At 42.8% G+C, this 22,956-nt stretch overlaps 2 protein-coding genes across 12 annotated transcripts in view; one reads left to right on the forward strand and one right to left on the reverse strand.

Moving 5' to 3' along the window:
- The window catches only part of AKAP7 (A-kinase anchoring protein 7), a 141,569-nt gene that overhangs the window by 68,485 nt on the left and 50,128 nt on the right, over positions 1-22,956 (forward strand). For all 10 annotated transcript variants that reach the window (XR_005224701.2, XM_037894799.2, XM_037894796.2 and 7 more), the window contains one exon: positions 8,547-8,691. Coding sequence is in view for 9 of the 10 variants with exons in the window: in XM_037894799.2 (XP_037750727.1) it covers positions 8,547-8,691 (145 nt within the window). In the remaining variant the exon portion in view is untranslated. The remainder of the gene's footprint in view (positions 1-8,546; positions 8,692-22,956) is intronic.
- On the reverse strand, positions 3,102-5,686 carry MSH5 (mutS homolog 5). 2 transcript variants are annotated; one of them, XM_037894795.1, is made up of 2 exons: positions 3,366-5,686; positions 3,102-3,287 (listed from the first exon to the last, which is right to left on the reverse strand). In XM_037894795.1, exons 1-2 carry the CDS (start codon positions 5,538-5,540, stop codon positions 3,102-3,104), a joined length of 2,361 nt encoding a protein of 786 aa, XP_037750723.1. In that variant the 5' UTR covers positions 5,541-5,686. The 2 variants fall into 2 exon arrangements, with proteins under 2 accessions (XP_037750723.1, XP_007060849.2); XM_007060787.2 differs by having other exon boundaries at positions 3,102-5,686.

A 22,956-nucleotide genomic window follows, 5' to 3' on the forward strand; every position in this document is an offset into this window, starting at 1 on the left:
CTCTGGAATTCCCTTCTCCCCCCTCCCAGTTTCTCAGGTGAGAGAAAGAACATAGTTTACCACAACTGATGGAAGTGGAAGACAGTTAATCAAACTTGGCCTTCTAGGTCCAGTGGGACAATTTTGGGGATGAATGAGTTAATTGAAATGTTCCCCCAAATGCTGATACCACGCTCTCCATTCCTACGTAGGACTAGGAGCCCCTCTAGAAGGAGATAACATGAAACAATTTAGGTCCTGATCCTGGAAATACTTGAGCATATGCATAACTTTATGCATGTGTGTAAGTCTTTCCAGGACTGGGGCCTTCAACAATAAAATCCATGGGGCAGGTACCATATCTTCTATGCATTGTACAGTGGTGGACACACTATAGTATACAATGAAAGAAGTGAGTTCGTTTTGTGGTTAGAGACCACACTCCTATTCCCAGCTCTACCACTAACTTGCTGTGTGACTTTGGTGAAATGAAGTATTGAGAGGTTGAGACTGACTCAATCTATTACTTATTTACTGTGAGGCTTCATTGATAAATGCTGTAAGGTGATTCGAGCGCCTTCGATGCAAGAGACTAAAGAACTGCAAATATTATTATGAAATTGAATCCTTAAATTGTACTGCCTGACTATGCTGAATTTCTCTGATCATTTCTGCTTAATTAGGTCCTTAGTGAGTAAAACAAAATCTTGTAATTACAAACCACAGCCAAGACTATTTTAAAAGTGAAGGTACAAGGCCTGATTCACTGTTGCTCTGCAGCTTGCATAGTCACTGACACCATTTGCAAAGTGAATGCAATCAGATTGGAGGTATTTTAGACTCAATTTGCCCTAATACAAGTGACTGTACAGGGTGCAGTGCAGTGGTGTATTAGGCCCCTAGGTAAACGAGTCTATGATTTAACTGCAGTGATGACAAGTTAATTGCATAGTTGGTGCACATTGTTTTGAAGACAGTACATTATAATTCTATTGGAAACAATAGTAACTGCATGTTGCTATAATTTATCCCTGTTGTCGTTTCCTGTTAATTTGTCACACTTGTGTGTTTTGTTTATTTGAAACTGTAGTTGTATATTTTGTAGTCTGATAGCACACCACATAATGCATTAAAGGAAAAATCACTACACTGCAACAAAATCAAAGTTCTGTCTCAATCAAAATCCTATTGATATGCAATTTGACTCAAATTAATTTTACTTGCTATTTTCAACTACACACACTAAACAGATTAGAAGATATTTAGCATTGAAAGTTATGAAGTTATAACTAATTTTTTTGTTAGTGACTGACCCATGCAAACCTTTCTTCATTTTAAATAAAATTAGCATATTTAGCTCCTTTAAACCACCATCCTCAAGCAAGTTCAGCATAAAGGAAATATAGTACCACTGTCTACATCTTCTGCTAGCTGTACTGTGAGCAGTAATAGCATAGTTTTGGCAATCAGTCTTAGCTGTCAGATGCCCAGCTGTTCTGTTTGGATGTGGTCAAGTTATCACATCACAAGAAAAGTCAGCACACTGAGTCCTACTTCTGCTTCCCTTATCCGCCTATATGCTCTGCTGCTGCTGCTTGGTGCTATGAACGTTTGTTATTACATCATTCGTCAAACATCGTATTCACTAAAGATCCTTTCATTGATGGTGTGGACAAGGAGAGGGGAAGTGGGGAAGCAAAAGACTAGCTATCCCTTCTTCCCAGTGCAATTTTCCCATCCTCAAATTTTCATTTAAAATTTGGAAAGAATTTAAAATGCTAATCTCTGTCTTAAATTCTCAATACATTCTTCAATTCCCTGGCTGTCTGTATGTTTCTAAAAGTAAGTGGAGTCAAAATAATAACAAGTTTGTATTCTTATAATATAGAACCTAAGGGGAGAGAGCAGTTCTTGTTTCAGCAAACCTCACATGGTTCTGCCAATGCACGCTGATTCTGCCCTGCAACATTCCATTTATGACAGCTCCTAGCTTTTCCTGAGCAGAGACTGTCCATTAAGATAAATTATGTGATTGCTTTATTATGTGGACAAACAACCAGCAGCAAGCAGGGTGAAACCACAATTAAATTTCTACTGGTGACCAATAATAAGCAGAGTTAGAATGTGGACTTTGCCAGAAGTATACACTATAAGGTTGTTAAACCACTGCATCAGCAATCCCCATTGTGAGTGCCATTTTTCTGGACAAGACGGTTAGTGGTGTAAGAAATGTCTTATAGCCCATGACATTACCCCATTTCCCCCTCTATTATCCTCATTCTCAATTCCCTGCACAATGACAAAATGTTTTTTCTGACTCAGGAGAATAGGACACACATTTCTGTGCAATCTCTTGATGCTGATACGAAAGTGACTAGAAGAGTCACTATAGTGTGATGCAATACACTCTCTTGCATTAGGGACTGAGCACTTTACCCTCACAGTACTACCAACTGAGGAAGGATGTATCATGAATAGGTCCCAAACTATGATCTTGTACGCAATGACTACGTTGTACTTCTATAGCACCTTTCATCTGCCACTCTTAAAGCACTTTATAAACCTTTAAGCCTCAATATGTGCTTTGAAGTAGTTAGATTATTATGTACTCTTTTTACAAATGAGTAAACAGGTACAAAGAGGTTAAGACTTTACCCCAAGTTCACACAGGTGGAAGAGAAACCAAGGTCCCTGACTTCCAGCCCTCCTGCTCTGCTACTACTAGATAAAAAGATTACATCTCAGACAGATAGGTAGCCACAACAATTGTTTGAAACAGGAAAAAGGAAACATAACTTTTATAATAAAAATGTTTTAAAATTTAAATATGGTGTGGGAGCATTGGTCAGAGAAATTATTGATCATGGCAGAAGTTATTTCATCTCCCCCGGAGAACATATATCCCTCATCGATGGTGTTTTTCAGCTGGATATTGGGTGGTTGTTTCTGTATGTTGGATTGCATTTCATATTTGGAGTTGAAGAAGATTCATTGAAGGAGGGATATTATTCCCGTTAATATGAAATTATAGGGAAATTTTAAGCTCTCTCTCGTCAAAATGTTTGCTGTTTGACAGCAAGGGAAGCTTATAGCATATAGTCCATGTTTCTAGAGTTACATGGTTACAGAATGGAGGCTGCAGAGGGCAGCACTTCCTGACTCATGAACTTCTCTAAGTCCACATGGGGGTCATCAAGGTCTAGGCAAAGGAACTTTTCCACCAGAGACTTGCATCTCTCTAGCTGGCTCCCTTTGGATGGATGATCAATACGTCTAATAGGTTTTCCATTTCGGATAAGCTCTGATACCTCCACTCCTCGTGCAATCACTTTGGGTGGCACCCCAGCCAACGCAGCAATATTGGCAGCATGGCTAACAGTGGACACCCCCTCCTTGAGCTGATAGAAGAATATTAACTCATCTCCATCTTCGTGGGTCTCCATTGTCAGGTACTGCACAAGAGGGGTGTCAGGAAGGAGCTTCAGCTGCACCAAGCTGTGAAAATTAGTGGAGACAAAGACCTGTGGGCACTGGGTTCCCTGGTTGAGCCAGTGCCTCAGCACAGCGACCAGAAGGGAGAGGCCATCCACTGTGTTGGTCCCTTTGCCAAACTCATCAATAAGTACCAAGGACCTCTCAGTGGCGTTGTTCACTGCTTTGGCAACCTGGTTGAGATCAATCATGAAAGTTGAGAGTCCCACAGATACTGATTCCCTGCTGTGAATCCTGGTGTAAATCCCATCAACTGCCCCAATCTCAGCCTCTGCAGCAGGGACATAGCTGCCGATTAGGGCCATGAATGTTATAAGGCCCACCATTTTTAAGTATACACTCTTCCCAGATGAGTTGGGCCCTGTAAGGATCTTTATTCGCCCATTAGCCTCACCACTGTCCACAGGATTGGGCACAAAAGTCTTTGCACATAGCTCCATGAGTGGATGCCTGCCATCCTTGATGTGGATGCCATGGCGGTGGGTAAAGCACGGACGGCTGTAGCTATTCTCTCGAGCCATCACTGCCAGAGCTAGGAGCACATCTAGGTGCGCTGTGTATTCAATCACATTGTTAAGCACTGCTGACTTCTCCAAGATCTTTGTCTGCATCTGGTGCATGATAAGTGTTTCCTGGTCTCTGATCTCACAGTGCAGGTCACCCAGAATGCTGTCTAGTTCCTTTGTCCTAGCACTTCTATAATGCAGTTTGTCCTCTGACAAGAACATGAAGTCCAGGCCTTCAATCTCAAAGTCACTCTTGTCCACCATTGTGGGCAGCCGTGGAATGGAAAGCAGGAATCCAATTAAGGGAATATAGATGACACAACAGGAAGGAATCCGATTGTCCAGGGTCTCCAATTCCTTCCGTGCCACCTCTGTGAGGAAGTCTGAGAGACCCATCAGCTTTCGTTTCTTTTCATCAATGGTGGAGTCCACATTGGGTCTGACAGTGAAGCGGTTTTCTGAGATGCTGCTTTCAAAATCTACCACTTTGCTGATGAGACTGGCAATATAGTGCAGATCATCGGTGAAGACCTGTGAGATGGTCTGGAAGAGCTCGATGCTGCTAGGCAGGGAACGGCATGTATCTCTGAGACACACTGCACTATAAACTGTCTTGTAAAGTGCCTGCCAGTCACTGACCTTTGTATGTGAAAGATTCATTCTTCTCAAAATCTGAGGTACATTTTTTATATTCTTGAGGCAGTCTTGAAGAGTCAGGACTGTTTCATGGTTCTGAGCCAGCAAGAAGAACTGAATAACATCCAGCCGTTTGTTCAGCTCTGTAAGGTTCCGGGTGGGCCGCATGAGCCACAACCTCATCAGTTTCTCTCCCCACTTGCACCTGCAGCGGTTCAAAATCCCATACAAACTGAGTCCTTCTTTCAGCCCACTGGACAGCTTGTAAACAGAAGGATGCACCTCACTTTTAAATATCTGTAGGACACAAAAAGTATCTTGGTCCATATTCACAATATCCATGAGCACAAACTTTTTAAAGGCCAAGATGGGAACCCCGATTGTGCTATCTTCCAGTTCAACTCCGATCCGCCTCCTGTCAAGAAACTTCAACAGCCCACCTAGTGCTCGAACCATGAGTGGGCTCTCAAAGGGAATGATGGAGGACAAATAGAGGATTTTCTCTGTTGCAGTCATATGAGAGGGAATGAAAGGGAATTGCCTAGATAAGATCCGTTGTTTGCTCACTTCCAGGCCAAAGTCCATATTGGGAAAGAGGACAATTTCTGGTTTGTCCACGTCCCCTGTAGCAGCACCCATATTGGTCAGGAATTTGGCTATGTTGTGATCCTGCTTGGCACTCGTCACGATGCATCGGGGAAGGACTTCATCAATCACTTTCTGCAGCAGCTTGAGGTCTTCGTTATCAGGCATGTCGGGCATGAAGTAGACTGAGCAGTCTCCTGTGTCATAATAAGTGATCCCCAGCAGCCCTGCATACCACAACACACACATGTATATCTGAGGTTGCTCTTGCTCCTCCTCTTGTTCAGGCCCAGGCAGTGGTGGTGGGAGACAATGGGTGTTCAGTGAAGCAGTGGTGCTCATTCTAGCCAGTTCCAGGAGCTGTGCTGCTGGTGAAGATGGACATTTTTGTTGGCATATCTTATAAGTCCTTTCCCCAATAACAACTGACCCTGATCACTTGTCCATTTTATCCACCTCCCAGCCACTACCTGATCCACTTCACTCCTCTCCCTCTCTGGGTCACCTGCCCCTTTTCCATCAGCCTTCTGCTGCTTGCATCAGTCCTCTTTACCCACACTCCTGATGCATGCAAATCCTCTTTCTTTAAGGGGTAATGAGCGGGGAGGTGGGTTGAACCACAAAATGAGTTGAATGGTTGGGCTGAGAGTTTGGCTTTAGTAGGCCCCAAGTATCCCTAGTTAGTATGAATAATGATGAGGAATGGATCTCGTATGCTGTTGTGACTGCAGTGGGCTATGGACACTACTCTGTAGAAATTAAAGGCTAGTAGAGTCAGCACCTAACTGCCTGCTCGGATGTACAGCCACACTCCACAACTGTGTGTATGGGCATACATGAGTGCTCATGGAAATGCCCATTTTATGCACACAGACCTACCTCCATGGGCACATTCACACAGTGCCACCCCACACCCGCTACCTACAAACCCAGCACCACCCTGGAAGCCTGCCCTCCATACGAATTCACAACACACCACCCCAGGTGATCACACTAGTCCCACACATGGCGGAGCACCACTCCCCCCCACAGCAATGGTCCATAACCCCCCCTCCCTGCTCCCACCCCCACAGCATGGCCCTTCTCCCAGATCTGAGTTCTCTTCCTACCCACCCACCTCACATGTAGGCCAGGCAGCTCTTCTCAGGCTGGGGGTTTATCTTCCTAACCCGCCTCTTTCTCCTTCCCCTACCAGCTGCTCAGCACTCCCTCAGCTCAGATTCTCATCAGGGCTGGACCCTGCCACACAGCTACTGAGCTGTAATCTGTATCCCTGCCCATTCCTCCTCCCCTTCCCTTCCCCCCCACACAGCTCATTACACGCCTCGACCCCACCTGTCTCCCTTCTCACCATCCCCTGAAGAAGGCCCACCCAGTAACGCTGCCTTTCTCCCTCCACAGATCATACACCATCCTGTAAGCCCAGCCCCCCCCACACACCTCAATAACCCTTCCTCGTACGGAGCACCACTCTCGTATCCCCCTGTACACACAGCTCTGCCCCCACACACTGCTGTGGTCTGTAATTCTCCTCTAGCCCCCACGTACCATAGAGAGCAGCACTGTCCCGCAGTCTGGTCCTGCTCACGCCGTACCTCGTGACCTCTGTACCTCCGAACCTGTCTTCACTGCTGCGAGGCCGGTGGCTGATCCTGGCTGTCGCTGTCTCTGTCCCTACCTGGCCGCTCAGTGTTCTTTTGCCTCAGCTGCTCCATCTCCCGCTCCCTCTGGGCCTCTCATTGATAGCGAGGAGCTGAGGGCAAGGAGGGTGCTGATTGGCTGGCAGGTGCAGACTAGAGGGAGTCTCAGTCAGCAGCCCACCCTGCTGGCCAGCCAGGGACCCCAAAAGGGAGGCTGAGGAGCCATAGATAAAGATATGTCTGGCTCTACACTATAATTCTGTCACCCCCCCCCCCTAAAGACACTGCCTTTAAATGCCTCCAACATACAAGCACAGCTCCGTAACTGCCTCCCGCCTGCCCACAGACAAGTGCCATTCCATAACCCCTCCCCCTCCAGAAGTGCCAAGTTTTGTGCAGCTCTTGTATGGCTTTTTTGCAAATTTAATGAATTACTATGCCTATTTGCAAATAATGTGCACATCATTTGTATATCACCATAAACTTCAGCATATGGTCAACACACCTCGACCCAGACAGTAATGAGTAGATGTGGAGCGGCATTAAATTCGACAGCTGTGCCTGGTATTGGTGGGTAGAAAGGTGATTGACTGGAGATACCGAGTTGAGTGGGTGCTGTACGTGGGGGACTGGATGTTTTGCTGGTCATCTGGGGCTGGAGTATTTGCTGTGGGTTTCTGATTGGTGGAGCCTGGTGCAGATCACCAAAGTAGCGTGGACGCTTGGGGCCAATATTAGGCCTCCCATCTTGCAGTGATTGTGCTGCACTGCCAGCCACTACTGCCTCTTCCTGCCTGACTATAATCCCAGCAGAGGGAGTAGCAAAAGAGGAAGCTTAGCTGATGCCACAGCAGCCCCATACAGTTGGAAGGCGCAACTGCAGGCAAATGCCTACAGCCTGCTCACACGTTAGCTGCAGGTGTGAAAATCCAGCGGAGACATCAGCAGGTGGGACAGGGCTGCCAAGTCCGTGTCGCTTGGCACGCCTGTCCCATACCCACTACCTTGTTACAATCCCACACCAAACATTTTCATCAGCAATGCCCTATAACTTCAAACCCCTGCCCCCTTTGTAACACCTCTGCGCAAAGCTTATAACTGCCCCCTCCCAATCAGTGCACTGAAAGAGCTCTATTGTGTTAACGAGGCCAACAAATTTACCCTAATTGTAAGCTTAATTGTAAAAAGTATATGAAAGTTTATAAATGTCAACAAGCAGGGCAAAAAGCCTAGTTTGGCTGGGTAGAAACCACCCTGCTCTGGTGGTCTAAAGGCACAAGGAAAGCTGCTATAAACAGCCAAGTGGGATTCTCCCAATATTGGGAAATTTCCTGCGAGTAGAGTTGACAGAGCCAATAATCCCCAGTTACATAATGGCCCTTTTGGGGCTGTTACAAGCCATTGGAAGTTAGGGCTGCTCTAAGACCGCTCTAACTCGTGCTGGGGGCTGAACTGGCACAGGGTCGGGGGGGCGGGTAGCATAAAGGTGGTGTACTGCCACTTTTTCTCCCCTTCTCCTCAGGTCCTGCACTGAGCACAGCTCAGCCAGACCAAAGGATCAGGCACATAACAGTGTAATGTTTTATTTATTTATATTTCTAAATTCATTCTAAAAAACATTTGTTCCAAACAGAACCATAAAAAATAAATATGAAAATCTGGTCTCCTAGTGAAATGACTAATGTAATTTTATTTTGATTATTTAAAGGTGAAAAAAATTGACCCGAACCTGTATGAGAATTTTAAAAACCACTATTTTGGAGATGAAACCCTGTACCGCCTAGATCTTTGCTCCATGTTGAAAAAAAAACAACCCAATGGCTACTACCACTGTGAGTCCTCTATCACGGTTGGTAAGTACAATACTATTTTGTTTTATTTCTTAATTTTATGAATTTTGTTTGAAATTGAAGAGGTTGATAAGCTGTTAATGCTGGGAATGTATGTTTGGCAAATCTTGCAGAGACACGTTAGATGGGTCAAATCTGAATTAAATATTGTAACATTTTGGCAGTTAAGCTACTTACTGCTACAAATCAGAACTGTTGCTCCCAACCAATTACAGGTGCCTCAGCACTGGAGCTTCATACTTCTGTGTACTTTTGGCTTTCCCTCCCATTCCTGTCTTAAGGTTGGCAAGCCCTACAGGAATGAAAGTTCAGTTGATTTCCATGTTAGTTCTTTACATGGAGAGCTTGCAGGATGGTGGTTTTAACAGTGAGTTTGTCTGCTATGCTTTGGTGCCCACTTCTCATGATATTGTGTGCTCTCTAACCCATGTGGAACTTGGCTGCTCCAAATGTTCAGCTTTATTAAGAGCAGCCAGAAATAAACATGAGTTGGAAGCAGTGGGCATAGATTTAAAAAAAACAACATTACAATAATGCTCAGAGCTCCAGTTAGGATCAGGACCTCATTATGTTAGATGCTGTAGAAATGTGTATGAAGAGACAGTTCTTGCCCCAAAGAATTTACAGACTAAGGAGACAAGTGACACTTGAAGGGTGCACAGAGAGAAACATGTACTTTTTTTCATACATGTATTTGCTTTTTTACCGATCATTAATTGGCTGATTTTGTATCAGCATTATAGTAGTGGTGGTGCTTGAGGACATATTTAAAGCAAGGAGAGGGTAGTGGCCATATCAGATCAGTTCAGTTCAGTGTATCTGAACTAGTACAGTTGGTGTTTGTTTGATAACCTGGTACACCTGCCTGGAAAGGTTAGGGGCCATTAGGATAATTTCCATGTGCCAAAATTTGATAGGCAAGACTAACAACAACAGCCTCAAACTGTGTCATGCCCCAAAGTTCATGTTGAATGTTACTATAGCTCTTTTCTTTTATAATTTATAAATGTGAAAAAGAATATTCCTTTCAAAACAGAACAAAAATGTATGCAATAATAATGAAAAGATCTTCTGCTTCTTTTGGCAAGATGGCAGAGAGCAGTGTTACAGCTCAAGAAGAAAATTGTTACACTTATTGGAACAGACCATGACCTACATTAAGGTAGCAGGGGAACACCTGCTATTATTATATATGATTCTTTTAAAAAAAAAAAAAGGCACCAGGAATAAGAAACATTATGGAGAAAGACTCCAAAATTAAGACATTCATCACAGAAATGGAATTTTTTTTTTTGCTTCTCCTATATCTTGCAGCATTTTCCCTTAACAAATTCCTAATCAAACAGTTTTTAAAGTAACATGAAACTAACCAGAAGCCACTCAAACAGGAAAAACCTCACATGGAGGCCCCTCTACTGTTCTGCATCCCACACCAAAGAATACTAGACATATTTATGAAAATGTTCACCCTTAAAGAGTGAGAATTTCCATAGAAGGGAAGGACAATCCACGTAGTGATGTGAAAATCTTTAAAGGCTACTACTTCCACCACTAGTAACTGAATGGAAACATCCTTCCTTTGGAACCTCCTGTTCTGTAAACAGCTCTAAATTAAAACTTCCGCTTCTTCCTCAAATCTTTGAAACCTCACAGCAAATAATCTCTATTTTCTGGGATGTTTCTAAGCGTGTCCCTATATTATGCAAAACCTTTGAAGTGATGATATTCTAGGTATATTTGGTCCTGACTTAGTGCAGGGGGCTGAACTAGAAGTCATCTTGAGGTCTCTTCCACCTTATATTTCTATGATGAGCATAATTAAGGGAAATCTCTTCTGATTTAAGCATATCTTCATCTAACGTTATGTTTCCAGTCAAGGAGATTTTGGTAAAAGAGTCAGACTTTTTAAATGTCTTGTCAACTGACAGGACTGTATCAGAATTACTTATTTTACCTTTTTTTTTAAATTCTCTGGCACACAGTAAAAATATTTAGCAGTTATTCTGTATAATTTACTATTCTTCTGGCTACCCTCAAAGATCTTGCTACTTGCATTCCCAACACTGTGCCAGAACTAAAACTGCAGCGTATACCAAATGTGTACATGCACAGCTGCTGCTACCTTCTCTGAGTCAGTAATTGTTTTGACCATCTTTATGCAAGTGCTGCTATTGGAATTCATTGTTGTCTGAAGGAATAAGCACACTGCTGAGCCATGAAGTCCAGAATTTTAATTCTGGCATTGTCAGTGACTTGCTGTGTTGTCTTGGACAAGTCACTTCACCTTTCTATTTCAGTTTCTCCATCTGTACAGTGAGGATAGTAATGCTTATTGATCTGTCTCACAGGTGAGTTGTGAGGATTTACTAGTCAATGTCTCAATAGAGCTTTAAACATATAAGGCACTAAAATGCTAAGTACCTGTTGCCAGTGATGATACTACACAATTTTAGTTTGCACTTGAGTTCTCTCTATTCTCACAAAATATAGAAAAATCATTTTTTTCATATTATACTGGAGGATATTGCACATGGCAAATGAAAAACAGTCTGGAGTAGCGAAAGAACAGATTGGGATAGTCATGGTTGAATTATTGGTGACAGCAATATGAAGAGAAGCCAAAAATGCGTCAAAAGATTTACGTATGATATTTTATTTACATTTATACGTGCATGCATACATACATTATATATACATGCATAATCCACCTACCTACTGAATGTGGGACAATAGATTATATATGATGTGGTATGAAGGCTTTAATTGGCATGAAATTTGGGATGGCTGTGTTATTTACAAGTGGCAGAGTATTCTAGAATATGTCTCTTGGGCTAAATAATTTGGATAATAAATATTTCCAAATGAAAGCTGTTCTGCAACAAGTATAAAGCTATTTTTGTTGCTCATCTCTGGACTCTCTCCAATTTGTCCACATCCTTCCTGAAATGTGGCACCCAGAACTGGACACAATACTCCAGTTAAGGCCTAACCAGCACAGAGTAGAGTGGAAGAATTACTTCTCGTGTCTTGCTTACAACATTCCTGCTAACATATTCCAGAATGATGTTCGCTTTTTTTGCAACAGCCTTACACTGTTGACTCATATTTAGCTTGTGGTCCACTATGACCACAAGCTAAATATTTATGAATATTTTAAAGAGAACATAACTACTGTAATTTAAAATAATAATTGAAAGTATAGAAATACTAAAGAAAATTGCTAAATGCCAAATTCAGTTACATTCAAAATGTTATATACCCAGCCACAGTGGCTTAGAAAGGAGAAAGTTAAAAAAACAATTTTTCCAACCCCCATTCTTTAAGCGGGAAGTCTTACCTGGAAGTGTTACCCCTATTTGTGAATCCTCCAATACCCTCCTGAGCCAACATTGACCGCTCTAGGGGTTGTGCAGACCCCCTGCAAAATGGGGGTTACTGGTACCTTGTGCTGTTACAAATCCACCCTAACCCTGGGATTCCTGTAGCCTGTTTTAGTCCATCAGCAAAACCCAGCATAAAGCAAAATTAGGCCCGAAATGTCCAGTTGAAACTGGCACAAACCTGGAAATATAAAGTTAAAGCTGAAGCTTCTTCCTGCCCCTGCCCCTGCCCCTGAAAGGGACTCAGACTGAATAATCTCCAAACATTACTTCTACTTTACTCCGTAAATAACAGGACACTTTCTCTTTAATGCGTCATCATTTGAGGCTATGAATAGTAATTAAAAAAGAAACATGGCAGTTTAGGTCTCAAACCAACAATGCCACACATTGTTCAAATGAGAGTGTCCCACTCATCACAAAAAGAAAAGGAGTACTTGTGGCACCTTAGAGACTAACCAATTTATTTGAGCATAAGCTTTCGTGAGCTACAGCTCACTTCATCGGATGCATCACAAATATTATGGGGCACCAGGCAATAGCAGTTGCCAGTTCCTAAAAAATAGGTGAAAAATATTTATTGTGGATAAATTGATTAAACTTTTTGAATCACTCTTTTTGACTAAGGTCCTAGTGTTCAAATTAGCACTGAATTTTGTAGTCTCTTTGCCAAATGCACATTGCACTAGGAGGCTTTATATCCAGAAAAAGCTTGACACTGTTTTCCTTCCGGTGGCCTTCCTTTATGTTATTATTCGTATGTCTACTAGAAAACTTGCATCGGAGAGGTTTGCATCACCTGTTCTTCGGTTAGCTGTTGCTCACTGAGACTTTCTGTATTTGAATGATGGATTTTGTAGTAGCAATTACATTCCGTTACTGATGAAGAGAGCATGCTACAGAGCTGGTTTCATGATGAAGCAAGATTTTCAGTCTGTTCATTTCTTCCTCTCCCTGCACTTCTGAAGTTTTCATTAAAGCTGGGCAAAATGTGCAAAGCAGAAATGTAATCCTTATATTGTACCCACGGGCTCGACTGGGAAGGGTGAAGATCCTTTCTTGGATGGAGTCAGAACAGGTAGCATGCTGAGCGTGATACTAAACTTGTATAAGCCATGTCCTAGACTGTTGGTCTGAGAGCGGCTCTGAGTGCTGCTAAAACCAGCACCTTATTTATGTATTTGGATTTCAATACAACATAAAAGGCTGGGCTGTAGGTCTCCTCTCTCATAATTAAAGAAATGATATGAAAAATCAGCAGAACAGCAGCACATTTCTCCTCCCACCCAAACATCAGTCAGCACACACATTACAAAAATCTCACATCCAACTTCAGCAAATGCCAGATGAAACAGATGGGCTTTACAACAGATTCATCCTCTTTTGGAACAAGTGGGTGAGCCATCAGGCTCTCTGAGTCAACTCCCTCTGTTTTATACTGACAGGCATCTAACTCAAGTGCTGCTTCTCATCCCAGATATGGCAGCCCGACATGGCAAGAGAGGGGGGTCTCCCAGGTAGGAAAATACCAAACCATTTAGAGTTATCAAAACCATCATCTTAACTACAACCTGTGGACAATAGGCAGTCAGAGGAGGTCTGAGAGCATGAGAGTCATATGCTTATAGCAAGATACTCTGATTGTCAGATTCTCCACTAGCTTCAGCTTCTGACTGGATTTAGGATTTAGCCCCCTGTAGAATTTATTGCAGAAGTACACTATAGAGGTGAGAAAAATGTATTGTGTTGGCAAGCTCTGCATTTGTGAGGAAAGGCCATAACTGTGTGGTCAGAAACAGAAGGGGGAGGAAATAAACTACACTCTTGATCACTGCTGCTATTTAGCTGTCTAAAAGCAGCTGGGACTCTATCCAGAACCAAGTTGTAAACTTTGGTTACAAGTGATGGAGAATCTCCTTTCAGTCATGGGGATTGCAGAACATCTGCAAAATGTTCTGATGTCTTTACTTTGCCACCATTATCATCTCACTCTTTTCAGGACTGTGTCTCAGCCCACTGGTTCTCATCCCTGCACCAGTCTCACCCAGGCTCTGAGAAATACATGTGATGGCCTTTTTTGGGTTGGATGAGATAGATATATAAAGTTGGGGACCATCAGCATACTGAAACCACTTCAGCCTACATCTCCACACTAACTCTCTTCACATTATATACACATTGATTGAGAGAAATGGCAGAGTAGATACTTATGGTACCATATATAAGACACCTGGGGCAGAAGATAATTTGCCAACAAAATCCTTTGGTGTCCCTCAGCAAAGAAGGAATGAAGGCACAGAAAATAATCCCTCTATTCCTATCAGGAATCACAAACATCAACACCACCCTATGATCCATGGTACCAAAGGCAAAGGATAAATCTAACAGTATCAATATGGGCACCTGATCCTTATCAATCATCAGATCATCACCCAATGCAATAAGAATAATGTGTGTGCCTGCCCCATGTTGAAATCCCAGTTTCCCAGGGACAAGAAGTCAGAGGCACTCAGAAAGGTCATCTTGCCACAACCTTTTCTTTAATATTAATCAAAAATAGAAGATTAGATACTGGTTGATAGTCAACAGATTGTGAACATCAAGAGATGGCTCTTTGAGCAGACGTCAAAACACATGTTTCCATTCAGCACCTTGCCCTCCTCCACGGAGGCACTGACAAGCTCAAGCACAGGACCCAGTAATTCTCCACTGACTTTCACCAGCCAGGAGGGACAAGGACCCAAGCTGGTTGTGGTATGTGGTACAAGTTGTGGAAAATGACACTGGTTGAAACCAAAGGAGAGAATACCTGACATTTGTTTCCTTCAGATATTGCCTTGCTTCCATGGCTACGCTCAGTTCAATCTAAATCTGATAGAGTTTATCCACAATATAACAAAAAATTTCCTCATACTGGAAAGGACTAACATCAGCAACCAAGTGAACACAGTTTTGATTAAACAGGCTCTTCACCACCCACAAGTGAGATGGTTTGGCTTCTTTTCCTCAGCCTTCATTATCCCAAAACACTTACTTTAAAGAATCCTTCTCCTCCACCCATCATCCCTTAATGTCCAAGCTCCCTGAGCGTGCTTTCTACTCCTGCTGGCTTGATTTCTTCATTGGTCATTCCTTGATAATTTATAATCTGATTTCCACCCTCTCCACTATAACGAGACTAGTCTTGTGAAGGTTAATAATTCCTTCAATCCGGACAACTAAAGGAGCTCCTTTTCATCCCCACCCTGCTTGACATGTCTGCCATATCCAATACCATAAATCACACCATCTCCTGCATTACCTACCCTAGACTGTATGCCCTTGGGAAAGGTGGCTGTATCTTTAATCTTTGTGTAAAAGCTTAATGCACATCTATGGCACTGTCTATAAATATGAAATAATATTAAAATAGAGATATTGGTTATGGATACAAAATTCCCTGGGTCAAGCCCCAGTAGGGAGTATTTCTTCACACTTGTATTCAGTGGTTCACGTTCCCCTGTGGTGAATTTGTCCTCAGCTGCTGGAATGATATACCTACACTGTGCTGAAAAACTCTGTGCTCTACTACACAAGAACCATCTGTAATACAAGAACTACGTGCTAACATCTAGTGTCTTCGTTAAGCCAATACACTGGAAATAAGGCATGAATTTTTAATGGTGAGAGTACTTAACCATTGGAACAACTTACCAAGGGTCATGGTGGATTCTTCATCACTGACAATTTTAAAATTAAGACTGGATGTTTTTGTAAAACATCTGCTCTAGGAATTATTTTGAGGAAGTTGTATGGTCTGTGTTATACAGAAAGTCAAACTAGATTATCACTGTGGTCCCTTCTGGCCTTAGACTCTATGAAGCTATGAAATTAAGCAGACAGCTGGATTTTTGACAACACATGTACTAAAAAATAATATTTATTGATGTTCAATAGCTATTTTCAATCCTAAATAGCTTTCTGCTTCTAAACTTTTTTCTTTTTATACTCTAAAACAGGGGTTCTCAACCTTTTTCTTTCTGAGCCCCCCCAACATACTATAAAAACTCCACTGCCCACTTGTGCCACAATAACTGGTTTTCTGCATATAAAAGCGAGGGCCAGCATTAGGGAGTAGCAAGCAGGACATTTGCCCTGGGCCCCATACTATGGGGTCCCCAGCAAAACTACATTGCTCAGGCTTTAGCTTCAGCCCCAAGTGGTGGGACTTAGGGCCCTGGTCTTCAGTCCCATGCAGTGGGGCTTTGGCTTTCTGCCCTGGGCCCCAGCAAGTCCAACACTGGCCCTACTTGGCGGCCCCCCTGAAACCTTTTCATGTCCCCCCAGGGGGGCCCTGCACCCCTGGTTGAGAACCACTGCTCTAAAAGGCTTTCATTTTCAAAGACCTAACATTGCTAAGTTTTATTTATTAAAATTAAATATTCATTATCCTTGGCCATTTCAAGCTAAGTAAAATGTGAAAATAAAACAAACCATAGAAGTGGTGAAGAGTAAATTAGATTTTTAATATTTTTATTTTTAATGATGACTGGAAATATTAATAAAATCAATACTTTTTTATTTTTGGAAGTGTGCCTTTGAAGATACCTCTTTTACTAATGTATCCAAGTTAATGTAAGTTCTTAGTACTTATAAGTCATCCTAGAATAATTGGATCATCCTAGAATAATTCCTCTACAATGTCATACCACTCAGACATTCCTCTGAGAAATGTTTTTCAGTAGTTCAAAGGGCAGTGAGAGAAAGGAAAGATGTACTGTTTTTCTGCTGAAATGTCAGAATTTTTTTTTCAAGTGTTAGTTTCTATAAGCTCTTGAGATTTGCATGATTACACAGAGATGCTGCTTTGCTGACTGTCTAATCCCTGTGAGGTATTCTAAAATAAGACAGCTGCACAGGTCAGTACTTCAGAAATAATATGAATGCTGCATCAAAATCCAGTTGTTAAAAGTGCTTTGCTGTGGCTTATATATTATCTCTAGGCAACAATATCCAACAATCAATAGGAGCAGGAAACAATTTCCAGAGTTTTCCTTTTCTCAGACTTCAGTGAATGGAGAAATATATTTTTGGAATATTATAGAACCCCTAAGATTTATAAAAAAAACAACCACCCTTTCTTTTCAGAGGAGACAGAAGTCTTGTGTATTGCTCAGTGGTGAAACTATATTTTAAAACAGAGAGCTGTTATGTGCTAATATGGCATTGTTATGTCTCACCAGAAAGTAGCTGTGCAGCACAATGGAAACAAATGTACATAACAGCACATCGCAAAGAAAGATTGTGTGGAATATTATTGAACAAACAGGGTCCTATCCAGTGATGAGCTGCCAAAATCTCAACAACGGGTTCCCTCCTCACCCCATGAGGGGATCGTTGCCCACCCCTGCCCCCCGGGACTCCTGCCCCATCCAACCCCCCCAAGTTCCTTGACACCCCCCCTGGACCCCTGCCCCATCCACCCCCCTCCCCGTCCCCTGACTGCCCCCAGAACCAGGCAGGAGGGGTCTCGTGGGCCACCGTAGTGGGTGCCCACCCCACCCCACCCCTAAGAGCCAGAGGCACCTGCCGGGGGACGAGGTGGGGAGTCCCGGTGGTGCTTACCTGGGGCAGCTCCCAGGAAGCATCCGGCAGGTCCCTCTGGCTCCTAGGGGCGGGGGAGCGTAGCTAGGGGGGAGCAGCGGGAGCGGCCGCTCCCCCACTGATCACATCAAAAGTGGCGCCTTAGGCGCCAACTCCCTGGGTGCTCCGGGGCTGCAGCACCCACAGGGAAAATTGGTGGGTGCAGAGCACCCATCGGCAGCTCCTTGCCCCGCGCCCGGCCCCAGCTCACCTCCGCTCTGCCTCCTCCCCTGAACGTACCTCCCCGCTCTGCTTCTCCGCGCCCCCCCCCCCCCCCCCCCGCCGACTTCCCGCGAATCAGCTGTTCGGCGGGAAGCTGGGGAGGGCTGAGAAGCAGGCAACCCGCTCAGGTCGAGGGTGGCGGAGGTGAGCTGGGGCAGGGAGCGGTTCCCCTGTGCGCCCCCCCCCCCCCCGGGTTACCTTCTGCGGCGCGGGCGGCCCTCCTCGCGCCCACCCCCCGCCCGAGCTCACCTCCGCCTCCCTGGGCCTGAGCGGGAAGCTGCTGCTTGCTTCTCAGCCTGCCCTGGCTTCCCACGTGAACAGCTGATTCACGGGAAGCCGGGGTGGGGGGCGGAGAAGCAGAGCGGGGCGGCGCATTCAGGGGAGGAGGCGCGGAGGCGGAGCGGAGGTGAGCTGGGGGTGAGGTGGGGAGCTGCCGGTGGGTGCTCTGCACCCACCAAATTTTCCCCTTGGGTGCTCCAGGGCTGGAGCACCCTTGGAGTCGGTGCCTAAGGCGTCACTTTGGGCCGGTTAAATTTAGAAGTCCTTTTAGAACCGGTTGTCCCTCGCGGAAAAACCGGTTCTAAAGGGGCTTCTAAATTTAACAACCGGTTCTAGCGAACTGTTGCGAACCGGCTCCAGCTCACCACTGGTCCTATCCAAGTCATTTATTACATTCATATAGGAGTTGCCCTGCTCCTTGTTTATTGATTTACATTTGTTCAGTATTCATAGATTTTTTTAAGACCACCAGGGATCATTATTATGCAGTCTGACCTCCTGTATATCAGAGCACAGACCATAGAACCTCACCTCATAATTTCTGCATCAACCCCATAACTTCTGGCTTAGCATTAGGATTTCATGTCTTTGCAGATGAAATCACAGATGTACCCCTCTTTACAAGAGAGTTGCAGAAACATGAAATTTGTGAACTATCAACAGTAGGCGGAATTATGAGTTATGCAGAATATGAAGGTTGTCAGTGAGCGTGCAACATATATTTTATAAACTTGACACTAAAGATAGACAGGCCAAAAATTTCAAACCTGGGTGCCTAAAGTTAGGCTTCTAAATCCATATAAAATATGCAAGTATGTAGCTTGATTTTCAGAAATGCTGAGAAGCCATAGATCCCATTTAAGTCAAGTGACTTTTGGCATCTAAGTACTGAAAAATCTGTGCCATAGTTTCTTGTTTTCCTAAATAGTAGATACCCAGAATTTTATTATATGTATCCTTCAACTCTCTCTGTAGCCTGCTGAGTACAACAAGAGTACGATTGCTGGTTCAAGACTGCATAAAAACTTTTTTTATTTTGAAACTACTTAAACGAGCAGTGTAAATGACATAATTGCATTCAGTTATATTTTCACTGTTTCTCCACAGAGTAAATTGCATAAAATTCTTTGTTTAAATTGTCTTGACTCAGCAACCTCAGGCATCGGAGCTCTCTTGTTCTAACTAGGTTATACAGCACACTAAACTTTTCCAACATACCAACTCCTCCTCCTTGGCTTATCATATTTTAAACACAAACAACTTTGACTTGCATATTAAAAATTCTATGAAAACTTTACATCACTTTAATTAGGACTGCTAGAACCCCCATGACAGACAAAAAGTGTATTTATATAATGTACATGTTAAGCAACATTAGTTTGAATTTAATGCATTAAGATAGCTAGTTGTATTGAATCAATACTGCCATATTTTTCAAGTTAGAATCCCTCATCTCTTTTTTGTGTGTGTGTGGGAGGGGTGGGAGGAATAAATAAATATCCCTCCCAAAAGTAGTTAATTACGTTACTTAAACAAACTAACATTAAAAAGCAGACAAACGTTACATGAACCATCAAGACCCTGCCTGTACAAACACACAAAAGCAAACACCCTTTTATTTTATTTTAGACTTCACTAAACAGCAGGATACCAAGAGAGGAAAAATAACTTTTGAAGTGGTAATGAGAGTGGCCCATTTCAGACAAGTGACAAGAAGGTGTGAGTAACAGTAGGGGGAAATTAGGTTTAGGTTTTGTAATGACCCAACCACTCCCAGTCTTTATTCAGGCCTAATCTGATGGTGTCCAGTTTGCAGATTAATTCCAGTTCTGCAGTTTCATGCTGGAGTCTGTTTCTGAAGTTTTTTTGTTGAAGAATTGCCACTTTTAGGTGTGTTGTTGAGTGACCAGAGAGACTGAAGTGTTCTCCAACTGGTTTTTTAATTTTCCCAATACTAATTTTCCCCTACTGTTACTCACACCTTCTTGTCAACTGTCTGAAGTGGGCCACTCTCATTATCAATTCAAAAGTTATTTTTCCTCCTTTGGTATCCTGCTGTTAAGTGAATTGTCTTGTTAGACTAATCTCACATCTGGTAAGGCAACTCCCATCCTTTCATGTATTTATACCAGCTCCTGTATTTTCCACTCCATGCATCTGATGAAGTGGGTTCTAGCCCACGAAAGCTTATGCCCAAATAAATGTATTAGTTTCTAGGGTGCCACAAGGACTCCTCGTTTTTGCTGATACAGACTAACACGGCTACCACTCTGAAACCTTCCACAATTTAAATTCAATAACATACAGATACACACACATCCCAATAGCTTGTTTATGGATTTTTTAACTACTGCCAAAGGCTGTGTGAGCATGATCAATCTAAATTCTTACTCCTGGACTGTATTATTCTGTCTTTTAAGGCAATATTGTTTATATTACAAAGTTTTAGCTATGGAACACAATAATTTCCAACCAAAAAAAAAAAAACCGTAGAGAACGAGTACAATAAACTAAGAAACCATTAAAGCTTCTCAGGGGCGGTGTGTGTGTGTGAAGAAATGGGCAGGGGAGTGACTGGATTTCAACCTATTTAATCTTAAGCTATCCAAATCATCATTAATTTATTTTCTCCATTCCTTTGTCTCTTCTGCCTTCCTCAACTTTGGGATGCAGATGAAACCGGGTCAGAAGTGGTGGGGTTGTTAAAATGGAATTTTACTTGGGGCAGCCCAGGAGACAATAATGTGACTTTGGGAGAGCATCAGATAGTGTAGTGACAGTGAAGGCAATAGCTGTTTGCCTCACTGCCGGCAAATGAAATATTTTTGAGGGGAAAAAGATCAAAGCCTGTGCCTTATCAGATCCCTGATCAGTGCCACACCTTGAGCATTTTACCATTTGAGAAGTTATTTTTTTAAATATAATAATGAACTAAGGTGGTGCTGGTACTTATGAATTCTTCTATGTATTTTTGGAGCGGCTTTCACTTGTTGCTTCATCTTTATCTGCCTGCTTGTAATTTAACTATTTTTTTATAATGGAAAATGAAGGGAGCTGGGGAGGGGCTGCTTTATGCCACATACACCAATTTTTTCAAAGAGAAATTTGGTAACTACTTTTCATAGGTGGACTTTGTGAACCTGCACAGCAGGCAGGCCATAACAGGTCATTCTATCAATAATTAACAATTTTCTTTCTAGGCCTTAAGAGCTATCGTGCTGAATCTTTTAAGAGCTGTTCCCAGTCTTGGATCCACACTCTTTGTGCCAAGAAAATAGGATACAATGGGGGCTTGATTCAGCTCTGGGTTATGCCAGCTGCGACAGCTGGAAAGGCCACCTGGGGGAGGAGTTGCAATGGCAAACACTGCTCTACTGTATTAAGAGGGCTCTATCTATACATGTAAATAGTTACTACATAAGGTGCCATAAGGCTTTGTAGGCACAAAGCTTGTTGTGCTACACTGCAAATGGCTTCCTTCCTGCAACTCTTTACATTGGAACTCTTAACATGCCAAGGGCCTGTCAATGATCAGTGCAGCCTCAAAAGTGGGCAGTGCTAGCCACGAAGGAGGGGCAGAGTACATCAGGAATGCACTGAATCCATGCATTCTTGGGCAGTCTTGAATGGTGGGGTTTCTGTGGAATCTTGACCAAATGTTAAAGATTTAAATGTTAAAGTGCTGGTCAAAAAAAATTTTGTTGGAATTTTTTTCCAGCGAAAAATGTGCTTTTCACAGAACCAACATTTACCACAAGAAAATTTCAGTTTTGCTGAATCAATGTTGATTTTCTGCCTGCCATGAAAACACTTGGCAATTTCACTTTCTGCCAGTGACACTGACAGAAAGCTTTATAGGAGGATTAGCTCAGGGGACAGAAAAGCAGAGCACTGGGCTCTCTTTGTCCCCCTGCCTTCCCTCTACGAGGGACAGAGAAGCAAAGAGCCCAGGGATCCAGGCTCTTTACCTCTCCAGCAGCTAGGCTGGAAGGCTCTTGTCAATTTCTGTTTTGGTTCTTTCAGAATATAATTTTTCTTTGAATCCCTCTCTGAGAAAAATTTCGTCCTGAATCAGGATTAAATTTTTCTTCCCCTCCTCCCCTCCCCCCCATACAACATTTTTCACAGAAAGGGATTCCTTTTTTTTTGGGACAGCTCTACAGATGGCACCCTCCCCAGACTTTCTGCTGCAGGGGGCCTTTACACGGTTTATGCCTGCTTTTGCCAATGTAGGCCTTTAGCTGACAACAGCCTCAAATGTCTTTTTTCATATGTAATAGTATATGTGATTCCTCATTAAAATGTTATTTTCCCTAGAAAGGCTAGGAAGTTGTCTCAATACGCAGAAATATTTGTCTATTAAATAGTCATGTTTTTGATCTTCATCTGTTGTGTTTATTTTTCCAGTTACCTCATTTTGTACTGATAAATGATCTCAGGTAGCATCTTCACAGGAGGAGGTATATTAATATACAAATGAAAAGTTCACCCTGGGCATCCATGAGTGGACTAAAACCACAGATCTTTGTTTAGAGTTTAGTATAGAACAATAAATTAAAAATAAGAACAGATACAAAAAAGATTACAGATAATCAGTTTGACCATAACCAGGAGTTCTCTCCAGAGCAATATTTATTGTAATTAACAAACAAAACAAAACCCTCTTTCCCTTCTCTAGTGGGAAACATAGTCCCAATTTAGAGGTTTAAACATAAATCTGATATAGATAAATATCATCCATATTTTTTCTTCCTTTAATATCCTG

This window comes from Chelonia mydas, chromosome 3 (genome assembly GCF_015237465.2).
Source record: "Chelonia mydas isolate rCheMyd1 chromosome 3, rCheMyd1.pri.v2, whole genome shotgun sequence".
Classification (NCBI taxonomy): domain Eukaryota; kingdom Metazoa; phylum Chordata; order Testudines; family Cheloniidae; genus Chelonia; species Chelonia mydas.